This window comes from Gymnoscopelus braueri (genome assembly GCF_963280865.1).
Source record: "Gymnoscopelus braueri genome assembly, chromosome: 5".
NCBI classification, from domain to species: Eukaryota; Metazoa; Chordata; class Actinopteri; order Myctophiformes; family Myctophidae; genus Gymnoscopelus; species Gymnoscopelus braueri.
The window spans coordinates 34238415-34250663 of NC_137606.1; the positions used below are offsets into that span (position 1 = coordinate 34238415).

At 44.0% G+C, this 12249-nt stretch overlaps 1 protein-coding gene across 4 annotated transcripts in view; it reads left to right on the top strand.

Annotated features, from left to right (window-relative positions):
• The window catches only part of LOC308085344 (kinase suppressor of Ras 1-like), a 48872-nt gene that overhangs the window by 25341 nt on the left and 11282 nt on the right, over positions 1-12249 (top strand). For 2 of the 4 annotated variants that reach the window (XM_080428466.1, XM_080428467.1), the window contains exons 3-10: positions 7551-7698; positions 8143-8593; positions 9151-9314; positions 9735-9804; positions 10515-10598; positions 10713-10774; positions 11273-11385; positions 11589-11760. In XM_080428466.1, the coding sequence (XP_080284592.1) occupies positions 7551-7698; positions 8143-8593; positions 9151-9314; positions 9735-9804; positions 10515-10598; positions 10713-10774; positions 11273-11385; positions 11589-11760 (1264 nt within the window). Of the gene's footprint in view, positions 1-424; positions 605-7550; positions 7699-8142; positions 8594-9150; positions 9315-9734; positions 9805-10514; positions 10599-10712; positions 10775-11272; positions 11386-11588; positions 11761-12249 lie in introns of those variants that run through there. The other 2 variants (XM_080428469.1, XM_080428468.1) reach the window with 2 other exon arrangements.

The window sequence follows — 12249 nt, forward strand, 5'->3', positions numbered from 1 at the left end:
TTCACCAAACACCACAGCAGCTACTGTGCCGTGGTGTTTTTCATTACTCAAATGCTGTCTTTCAGTTTCATTTTAAGAAATAACAATGCCAACATTTTACTGTTCAATATTAAATGCCAATTTCACAATATCAAAGTTAGTACGTTTTACTACGTTAGGATAGTGTACCAGGCTTAAGGGGACTTTCCATGCTAATATCTGCACAGCACCAGGGGGGAAAGGTTGGTGTTGAGGGGTGGAGGGGGGTTCATGGGCGCCCTACGGTCGGACGCCACCAGTTGCTGATGCACCATGTTGGCATGCCAGGAAGACAGAATAGCTGGCTGGCTGGCTTGCTGGCTGTCTGACAAGGCTTGCTTGGAAAGGGGGAGGGAGGGAGGGAGAGAAATGCAAGTGAGAGAGGGAGGAGGAAATCAGGGAGTGTGTGTGAGAGCACAGCTAGGAAGAGTTCTCAGCTCTCTCCCAGTGTGTGTGTGTTATACCAGCAGTGTATAGCACTTGCAGAGTTTGGTAGATTCCATTAACTTCTCTGGGATATGAGAGCAGGATCGTTAGGTACTGGGTGCCTTCTGTCAACCACTGGGTGCCTTCTGTCAACCACATGGTACGTACCACAACCAGCTGATAACTATCTGCTTATGTGCCAGTAAGCACATTATACTACGTTATGCTGAAAGAGACATATGTCAGGAAATACTTTTGTCCTCCAACGGCGAACTGGTTGTTGCTTTTTAATCTATCAGGTGTTGATGTTTTTCCTGTTTGACAGAGGTGTTGTCTGAGTAGAGTCACTGGGTTTCATAAGGACTCAACTACAAAGTTCTGCTGTCTGTAGGGACAAATTAATTGTCTTCAAGAGACATAAAGGTGGCCGCACACACTAGTAGCCCAAGTGCCAATCTTTTATTATGGACGCAGAGAAATAGAAACCAACCTTTCGGCAGACAACTGCCTTCTTCAGGGTATACCCTGGGGTATTCCCTGGGGCTACTAGTCATTTGGATTCTTCTGCCATGGGCCGGCACCACCACGAGGACTTTGGTGTGCGTAGCATTCCTGTGCATAGTGGCTGTAGGGACAAGCCCAGTGCATAGGGCACTAGGGCAGTGGCATACCGGTGAATAGTGTGGAGGTGGTTGTGTCATATTGTGTGTGTGGGTGCATGCATACGTGAGTGTAAACAGCCCATACTCTCCAGGGGCATGAGTATGTTTGCGTCATTGTATGTGTGTGTGTGTGTGTGTGTGTGTGTGCCTGTTAGGTGGAGACAATATTTCCATGGCTCTTGTCACCCACGTGCCTGTTAGTGTATACGCAAGCCTTCTAATTAAGTTTGCGTGTTTCATTGTTTACTGAGGTGTGTGTGTGTGTGTGTGTGTGTGTGTGTGTGTGTGTGTGTGTGTGTGTGTGTGTGTGTGTGTGTGTGTGTGTGTGTGTGTGTGTGTGTGTGTGTGTGTGTGTGTGTGTGTGTGTGTGTGTGTGTGTGTGTGTGTGTGTGTGTGTGTGTGTGTGTGTGTGTGTGTGTGTGTGTGTGTGTGTGTGTGTGTGTGTGTGTGTGTGTGTGAGAGAGAGCAAGTACACAAATCTTTTAGTGTGAGTAACTATGAACTTAGTGATTTGTGCAAAATGTTGGACTTTAACAAAAACTTAAGTTAGAAATGTTTTTGATGCTATCTTTGCTTGTCATCCCCCTTCATTGTTTCTTCTCTTATACTGTAAGCTCTCTCTGTTGTGAGTCAGGTAGGAGCTGTTATCATTCTTTAGTTTACGTCACCTCTTAACAGCAAAGGCATGCTCAGACACTGCCCAGGTATCGCTATGTGTCAACACTCTGCAAGTTTGAAGTCCATCTCTCTTTCACTCTTTACTTTCTTTCGCTCTCTCTCCCCCGCTCTCTCCCTCTCTGTCTCTCTCAATTCAATTCAGTTCAATTCAAAAGGAGCTTTATTGGCATGAAGAAACATACATTTACCAAAGCCAAATGTCAAGTAAAAACAATAAGAAACTAAGAAATGTACAGTATGTACAATTAAAGGGAATAAATGAATGTGTAAACAGAGCTATGTCACAAAGCCACAGAAGTGTTAATTAAGCCACAAAAGTGTTAATTTGCTGTTAGGAATAGTTATATACACATGTAGGCAAGGGTAGGTTGGTGTAAAGCTTTTTGAAACACATAGCAGCAATTCTTTCAGGATTTTGCAGTCACTTGTTATAAACCTTTTTGGGACAAATAGCAGTAGACTATCTCTGTCTGTCTGTCTGTCTCTCTATTATTTGCTTTTACCTTTTTAGATGAGATTGTCTTCCATCTCAGAATTGGCACCAATCCATTAGTTGACAAACCAGTAAATCTGAGTAAAAAATAAGTCGAAGTCTGATGCCTCTCAAAAATCAAATTAACTCTCTAACTGCCAAGAACGACTTATGACGACTTCTTTTTTTTTCTTTTTTCTTTTTTAAACGTTTAGAACCCTCGGCTCCTGAGCACTTTTTTTTACTATGTATTTTTGTCCGAGACATGCTATTTTCAAAGGCGTATAAAATTGAACGGGGAGGTCGCGATGACTTTTTTTTTTCTTCGCGGAAGCACAGTGAAACCCGCGGTGATTAGCAACCATCAGGGGATCGATCATACTGGAGATAAATATTCTGTGACTACTTCAAAAGGTAAGAAAATCGACAAATCGCTGGCAGTGGGTGCACGCAGCCAGAAATAAGTCTAATGTGTTTAATGTGGACCGCTGAATCTAATGGCATGGCTCCAATATGGATGTCGGACTTCATGTGGCCAGCCTGTGACGTCAGTCATCTATGACAGATCTGTGACACATGACTACAAATTTGGGCAGTGTTTCCACCCAATTCGAGTCGCATTGACTCCTTCTATTATAAATTAAAGTTCAATTTCCAAAAGTATAAATTATGTGAAAATAAATAGTGGCGGTACCTCTTTGGCGTAATGTTGATACTGAAAGGATAGACAGACACACACACAACAGACAGGCTGGAACGACCGAGGGATTATGTTTTCACTTCTGTCTGTCTGTCTGTCTGTGAACAGCTAATCTCAGGACCGTTGGTCCGATTGCCATGGAACTTTGCGCGGACACTCCTGGAAGAACCTCCACCCAAATGTTTCAAATTGGCCTTATGGTGGTGCTATGAATGGCCGATCCACGTTTTAGCCTATACCTCTTGAACCGTAGGTCGTACAGTAAAAAAAAGATATCAACCTTTGATCATGACACAACTCCATTTGTACCAGACTAGATTTTCCGCCATTTCACGTTTTCTTCAAAACACACTTTTTGCTACTACTCCTAGACATTTTGTCCCAAACACCTACAAATATGTAAATATTATCTCTGCAGTCATGCGATCAAGATGTATCTGTCATATTTAGCAGATTCCATGCCAAATGGCTATGACTGCCTTCCAAATGTTGTTGGCCCTGGGTAGGCAACCCGGCCTGTTGGGGATCTGCGCTCAGAGGAGCGCACTTTTCTAGATGCTTTTGTCGTGAGTGCATCGTTAGAACAAAACGTGGAACTCTCATAGACTTATGTTTACCACAGACTTTATTTTCTGCATAAATCGAAAACTATGGATTTTCTTTTTTTCCTGGAAAGGGAATTATGAACTAATTTCCATATAACTCTATTCTGAAATGGTTTTTCTCACCTAAATTTCGTAATTTAATCCATAAATGAATCCCCCCCCTTTCCAGTTCCATGCATTTACAGTACATGCGTATGGGACTTACGTATGGATTATGGCACAATGGAGTGTGGCAAGTTTTGTGTGATTTTGAGGCCAATATATCAATAATGAAAATTGTTGTCAAAAAACAGATCTGAGGAATTAAATCCTATCAAAGTAAGAGTGAGAAAGGGCTGGTATGGTCCTTTAACTCTTTGTCTGCGTTTGCCATAGAATGTACAGATAAAGTTGGCTACTGGCCAACTCCCACCCACAAGTCCTTGATAATATTGATAATTGATATTTGATCATATAAATTGATAATTGATACTGATCTTTTTATCCACTTGCCCACTCATGCCCACTCTGCATTGTCCCTCACTGGGACCCAGGACATCAAACCATTTTAACGGTTTAGCAGCACAAGTGACTTTGTTAGAGGTCACATGGTGACCTTTTAATGAATGCACTATTTCTGCCTTTCCTTTCCAACAGCGTTATGTTAATCTGCCAGTACACATACTGTATTTACTAGGCCACAGACAGACAGACAGACAGACAGACAGACAGACAGAGACACACACACACACACACACACACACACACACACACACACACACACACACACACACACACACACACACACACACACACACACACACACACACACACACACACACACACACACACACACACACACAACTCATGCGTGTGTGTGTTGCTTGGCAGCTTTTCTCTCTTATTAGCCATAGCTGAATATTCAGCATTGCTGCTTGTACGCACGCACGCACGCACTCACCTAGTGCTCTGCAGAGAGTGTGTGTGTGTGTGTGTGTGTTGCTAGGCAGCTTTTCCCTCTTAGCCATAGCTGAATATTCAGCATTGCTGCTTGTTTACGCACGCGCACACACACACACACACACACACACACACACACACACACACACACACCCCACTATTCACATGGTGTGTGTCAGTATGCCAGAAAGCAGCTAAGCGGGTAGGGTTTTACCAGCCCACAATGTCTGCCACTTTATTTTTGAGTTGCAAAACAAAAGCACTCTGAATAACCACAGCGAGCTAAAAATAGAACAGGTGTTCTTGTGACTTGTGACTCCACCTTCAAGCGGGCCCCATGCTGAGCTGCTAAAGATTCTCAGGGGAGGGACAGCTTCCAGTCTAACGTCACTTTCTCTGGTGCTCCTGTTGGTTGGCCTGCTGGTGTCATTTTTGGCTCCGTAAGACCCATGCTGCAAAAAAATATGTACGCAAAGTTTTGCTGTTATGTTTAGATGTATAAAAATTTTGCAAATTACAAAAATAAATACAAATCAAGAATCAAAATACCGAAATTACTATTACAATGTCCACATTTCAGTTTCGGGCAGCAGTCCTCAAATACGTCATGTGACCTTTTGTCCAAGTCTTCCCACCCTGACCATTCACTTACCATGGAGACAATGCAGGAAGCGCATGGTTGCCAGGTGAATAAACCCCACCCTGATTAAGCTTGTTTTAGTACGGTCCACTGGGCAGTGGACTGTTGCCGTGGAGACTAAGTGCTGGTAGAATAATGCATTCCATTAAAAACACAGGGGAGGGACATGGACTAAAACGTCTCTTTGTGGTTTGCCAATGGATTCTGGGAAATGCTCTAGTATAAGGTCAACTACAACAGGTTTTATTTTGTTTTATTTTATTTATTTTGGTGGCTTTTATGCCTTTATTCTATAGTACAGCGGAGAAACACCAGCTCAGTGGCCGTGTGGTTGGAGTGTCTGCCCTGAGACTGGGAGGTTGGGGTTCGATCCCCGGGCCGGGTCATACCAAAGACTATAGAAATGGGACCAAGTGCGTCCCTGCTTGGCACTCAGCATCAGGGGGTTGGATTGGGGTAAAAGTCCCTGCGACATACAAGCGTCATGTCCAGGGGGTGTACTTGTACATCAAGCTGCCTCACACTACAGAAACAGGAGATAGACTCCTGCCCTATGGGCCACATAGCTCACTTACTTACAGTGGAGAAACACAGGAAACGGGGGAGAGAGCCAGGGAGTGACATGCAGCAAGAGTCTACCTGTATATTTGCATACACAGTGAAATGAGGTATTGCTGAGGCCTGGGATCAAACCTGGGACCTCTGGCTTCCCAGGCGGGCTCTCTAACAATTCAGCTCTGGCCGCTATACACAGTGTATGAAAATATACAGTGACACAAATTATCATTATTATTACTGTGGCTTTGGTTTCTTTATGGCCTTATGTCCTGTAGTTGCAGACATTTTGGATCCTCATTCTTCAGCTTTGTAGCAAATGATGTTGTTTGTCTTTTAAGGACTTTAATAAAAATGTAGATTAAACAATTATAGTTTATAAGCGCCATTCTTAAGGCGGTTACACACCGGCGAATATGCGAATATACGCAAAATTCTGACTCGTACCGAATAATTAAAAGATGCTTTTTTCGCCCGCGAAACTGGTGTGGAAGCTTGCATTGACTTTATAAGGTTTTTAAAAAAAACCGTATTATTCGCATGAAAAAAATCGCCCCGGTGTGTAAGGACCTTTACGCATTCACAACCACCTTCTATGCTGAGAGATTCGATTACTTACTGTGGATGGATAGTGGGACCTGCACAGTGTGCAGATTGATTCTGTGGCATCAACAAATTCATTCCTAGCTATTCTGTGTTTTAGACCTGAAGCACAGCCTTGTGTTGAATGGAAGTATCTGTTCTACACTTTTCAATTTCTATGAATGTAAATCATCAGGCTGTCACTTTGTACTACAGCTTGAGTTTGCTCAATGCTCATTCATGTGAACCAGGTTCCTGTATCTTCCTGGAAGTCAAACTGAAATCATACAGTGATCCACTATCCACTTTTCCTGAGAATACATTGACTCATAATTTGTTTAGACTTGTCCCATAGCCTCAGCCAGAACCTCCTGTTCATATCGGTCCTCATCGATGCGAGTATTGTGCGTCATCTGATGAATTGTCCATGAACTAAACATCAGCTGACTCGTTTGTTTACGTGCCATGTTTTAGTCACATTCGCTAACTCACTCTATGTGAGTTGCTTTGGATGCACACAGTGGTCAAGTGTTCTGTCGTTGGTAATGGAATAAGGGTGATAAACTGAGCATGCTGACATTCACAGGGCCGGACAGGACGGCACAAAGGGTAAATAAGCTAATGTCACACTCTTAAGATGCTCTGACTCCTTACTGGGAGTGGGCTGACTGCAGGCTGGTGGCTGGTCAGTGACATGGTGTCTGAGGAGATTGTTGATAGTTGGATAGTAGTCACTTAACAAGCTAAACATATCTCTGTCAACCCTGTTTCTCTCCTTCCCGTCTTCTCGTTTTTTTCCTTCCACTTCTTCTGTAAATAGTATGCTCCGCTACTCCTGTCTTTGGTATGTTTAATCAGTTCTATGTGTGTTTTAATCTGTTGCTCTTATATTCTCTGGTCCCTTCACCTTCATAACTTTAAAAAAATCTCTTAATGTATAAATATTTATTATATTCTTCTTTCTCTCATTTTTTCCAACCCGCTATCACTCTTTCTCTCTCTCTCTCTCTCTCGCTCTCTCTCTCGCTCTCGCTCTCTCTGTTTTAGTTAAATCCATTGAACTTAATTAGCATTCCATATGGCATACATGTGTTGCTAAAGCATAACAGACAGCACATTGTTGTACGTACATTAAACCGGAGTAATAATATAATAATTAAATACAAAATGGAATGATAAAGAATAAACATTGATCATTTAATTAAACAATTATTGCTCTCTCTCTCTCTCTCTACCTACCTCCCTGTCTTCCCATGGCATTCCACCTGTCCAGGCTGTACCAGAGAAGCTGTCTCTAGATGCGTTACTGCAGATGTCCAGTTCCCAGGTGAGGGACGCCATGAGACGACTGGGCTCCAGCTCTGAGGAGTGTTCTCGCCTCACCGCTGCCCTCTCCTGTCTGAAGAGCGCCACTGAGACAGGTGAACGTGTGACCTTTGCAGTGCCATAATGTTGGGTTCCCTGGTCATGTGATTACAGGGATAGTACTATAAAAGTGACCGATCACCCTCAGGCCTGTGAGCAAACCCGGTTGAAACATTGGCTGAATTTGCTTCAAACACACAGATTCTTTCGATGCTAATTGAAAACTTTTAGGTTAAGTTGAAATTAAATTAGCGTTTCTGAAACATTTTACATTTCTTATTAAGTCTCAACTGAGGCCATGATATTACTATAATGGTTTTAGGAAATTGGTTACATTATGCTTTAGTAACATTTTATTTTCTACCAGGATTCTGTTTCGTCCAAGGGTTATTTAAACATTTGTGTGTTGTAATGTCTCTGTGCTTAGCAGGGGAAGAGTATATTAAGATCTGTGTTGCCTTTTTCATAATGTGGATGTATTGTTTGACCTCCTGCCCTAGGCGGTGACACTAAGGAGGATGCAGGATCCTGGAGCTCCGACGGGCCGGTGCGGCGGGACAGTGCCAACTCCCCCCACCTCAAACCACAACCCTGCTCAGTCACAAGCCCCCCCGCCCCCCAGGGCCCCAACTCCTCCTTCACCCTGCCCCATGCGACCAAGTCTAAACATGTGGGGAAAAGCAACACTCATGGCCGCTCCATCTCCATATCGGTGGTGCCCTGCTCCGAGCACCGGGGCCCTTACATATATACTGAGGACATGGTGGATGCCTTCTCCTCCCCCACCCCTCCCTTCACCCCGCCCTCCAAGCGCCGCACTGCCAAGCACCCCCGCACGCCTCCGCCCCCCTCCCGCAAGCTGCTGCAGCTCCTGCCCAACATCACACTGACACGCAGCAAGAGCCACGAATCCCAGCTGGCCAACCGCATCGAGGAGCCCGCCCTCAGCAAGTGGGTAACATCTGTGTGATGATGAGTTTTTGTGTGTTTATGCTTTGGACATGGTCACACATTATTACCATATAGTTCTGATGACACTACCACAACGCTAAGACAAACTTCAACTCTGGAGGTGGGGACTGTATCAACAGTCAGTTGGAACTTAGGGCCCTATCTTGCCTTATGCGTAAAGGTTTTAGGCTTTTTTTTACTATTTTGAAAAACATATGATTTAAAAAAAAATGAAACAGGAGAGAGATGGGGAGTGACACGCAGTAAATGTCGCCGGGCTTGGGAATTGAACCCGCATTAGAGCCTATATGTGGTATGCGCATTAACCACTCGGCCATCGGCGCCCTGTAGGTCCAAGGACCAATTCTGACTGACCAATTTCTCCGCAACGTCCTAATGCTGTCGTATGATGGTGTCACGTGCCAAAAATAGCAGATTGCGTGACACTGTTGTAAGACAAAGAATAAAACGGTTTCGTCTTTGGTCTGAACTAGGCTTCAGACTCTGTGCTAACGATGCTAACAGCTACTGCTGCATGCGGTTTCTTTTCCGCACAGGGCCGGCAAGAAGAACAAGCTGCTGCTGAACGTTCAGATCAATGGCAGTGGGAACGGCTATGAAGATCCAGCCATGCGCTCACCCCAGCTCTCTGCACGGACCCCCGGCCCTGTCCCTGCCACAGCGCCGTACACCCTCCCTGGCACTCCCACCCTCCTAGAGAGTGAGTCCTAATGGGGACATAGAAGGACAGATTGGTCTGGCTTTGTATCAGTGTTGATTTTGACAGCTAATTTTGATTTAGTTTTAGTCATAGTCTTTAGAATAAAATTCCATTTAATTGTATTCATATTTTAGTCATCTGAAATATTTTAGTTTTAGTTGACTAAATATCATAAGATTTAGTCGACTAAATCAACTGTAGATTTAATATAATTATATAATTGTGCTATTATTGTGCACAATTCCCCTAAAAATGAACTATCCCTTTAACAAAGGACTGTCACTACAGAGTACAGACAAAGTACATACTAGACTCACATGAGTGCAACAGGACATTGCGTAACACATTTGGTAAACCAAACCGGACAGCGGACAGTCTCTCAAACCTAAAATGAATGAATATCTTTTTCTCATGTTCTAGATAATCTGGCCATGCACAGGAATTCTCCCCAAACTATGAGGAGAGACATTGGCCTGGCGGTTACACACAGGTGGGTTCCCTACACAGTCACATGTGTCTACTAGCTATCTGTCAGAATATGGAGCATGGTGGTTTCTGTCCAAACCCTGTGCTAGCCAGGTTAGCAGAGCAATGTGAGACGAGGAACTGTTAGTCACACCCACCTCATAACGTCCCCACAATGGCTAATTCTATGCATACTGTGGTTTATGAGACGTGGTGTTCACATAGCATTCACATTCCGCCAGTAGACCATGCTGATTTGTCTCACTTACTGACACAGTGAGGGTTTAAACCAGAGCAAATAACAGTAGGCTAAGAAAACCCACTTTGGCACACACCCATTGCAGAATTCCTGCATCGGTCTGGTGAGAATGGCGCCGTGTGAGAATCCAGGAATTTGAGCTATGCAGCACACTGCCCTACCCTCTGTTTATCTTACTGGACAGTGTGTGTTTATTCATTTTTAATCTGGGCTGAAAGCCTGGATAAGGGAGATAGATGTCCCCTGAGAACTTTTTGGGTGGTGATTTAAGGTGGAATTCTGACGTTCAGCAATTATTCCCTCAACACATGTCATTTTAGTGTAATACATAGTCCATTTAATACCAATAGACAACAACTTGCCCTCTGTTTTCTCATTTGCGAGGCCATTTAACTTTTTAGAAACGTATTGAATTCCATATGTATACAGCATGCTATTCTTTTTTTAAATTAATTCTTACCATGTCTCTGTCGTAGGTTCTCTACAAAGTCCTGGCTTTCTCAAACCTGCCAGGTGTGTCATAAGAACATGATGTTTGGCGTGAAATGTAAACACTGCAAGTAAGTAATGTGCTATTCTCTTATCTTCTACACAGCAAAGGTCCTTTCTGGTCTATTTTTACACTTTAAGAGGTAAAATTACACTTGAAAATGTATTCATATCTCTTTGTATAGGTTAAAGTGCCACAACAAATGTACCAAGGAAGCTCCTTCTTGTCGGATATCATTTCTACCACGTAAGGAAAACTTTCTGTTGACAGTAAATGAAGATATTGATACGTGATGTCGTAGTAAAATACAGGATCTGATCTGTAGGTAGACATTGTGCTCTAAACGTAACACCAGTGAGCACTACTTTGCCTGTACTGTACATGTAACAGTGTTTCAGATTAAATGTGATTCTGTCATTGAGGATTAGCTAATGCCCCCCTTCCCATCGCTGTTCAATAAGACCGTGACCTCTCAAGAAGGCTAATCTGTTTTTGTTGGTATAAGTCAACGTCATGATTAATGTTTTGTTTTGTTCGCTATATTATACAAATATTATACAAAATGTGTCTATAGAGGAGGCTACATACTGTACATGCCTACACACAACCTTGAACTGTAATCAAACCGAGGTCTTTGTGGTGGTTACATGGTCAGTGTTTCAACAGCTTGTGCCACCACCCTGATCCTGCCCTGTGTACTGTGCAATTTCATATGAATGTCATTGTTATCATTCTGACTTTCAGTGCAAAGAATGCGCAGGGCAGAGTCGGTTCCATCAGACATCAACAATCAAATCGACCGAACGGCAGAGCTGCCACTCCAGTTCGGAACCTTACCAAAAGCAATAACGAAGAAGGTATGGTTAGATTTAGTACTAAACATGCTATTCCAATAACAGCGCTTATGAAGTGCAGCTGTAGCATGTTTTAATGTAATTTCAACTCTGTGTGTGTGTGTGTGTGTGTGTGTGTGTGTGTGTGTGTGTGTGTGTGTGTGTGTGTGTGTGTGTGTGTGTGTGTGTGTGTGTGTGTGTGTGTGTGTGTGTGTGTGTGGGGCCAGGACCTCCCTCCCACATTGAACCAGCTGGACTCCAGTAACCCTTCATCTGCCACGTCATCCACGCCTTCCTCCCCAGCCCCCTTCCAGCAGAGTAACCCCCCCAGTGTCAGCGCCACCCCGCCCCCTAACCCTTCATCCCAGGATCCCAGGGACAGCCGTTTCCACTTCCCAGGTCAGCACCAGGCCACCCTGGCTCTCACACACACTTCCCTGAAAGCACCGTGCACCAGGGCTCATCACACACAGACTCCCCTGGAAGCACTGTGCACCAGGGCACCCTGGCTCCCATTAGGGTTGGGTAACGAAATTCGGTTCCAAGTAGGAACCGAATAAGAAATGGCGGGTACCGGGTACCCATAAAAATAATTTAGGTTTTGGCATTGTTTCACTGAGGTTAAGGTTAGGAATAAGGCTAGGTTTAGGCATAGTTTACTGAGGTTACGTTTAAGAAGACCAGGTAGAGACCGTTCTGAGGTCGCCGGATTTGCGCCCAGGGCGACAGTGTTTTGGGGGAGAACGTTTTGGTATTCCTCCGACCAATGCGCCCATGTCTCAGACACACACTGCAGTGGGGCTCGGTGACAAAACGGTGTAGAGTCACCGAGTGGTCACGATGTTTGTTGTCAAAGGACTATGTTTATTTGGATGTAAGCAGCTGTTA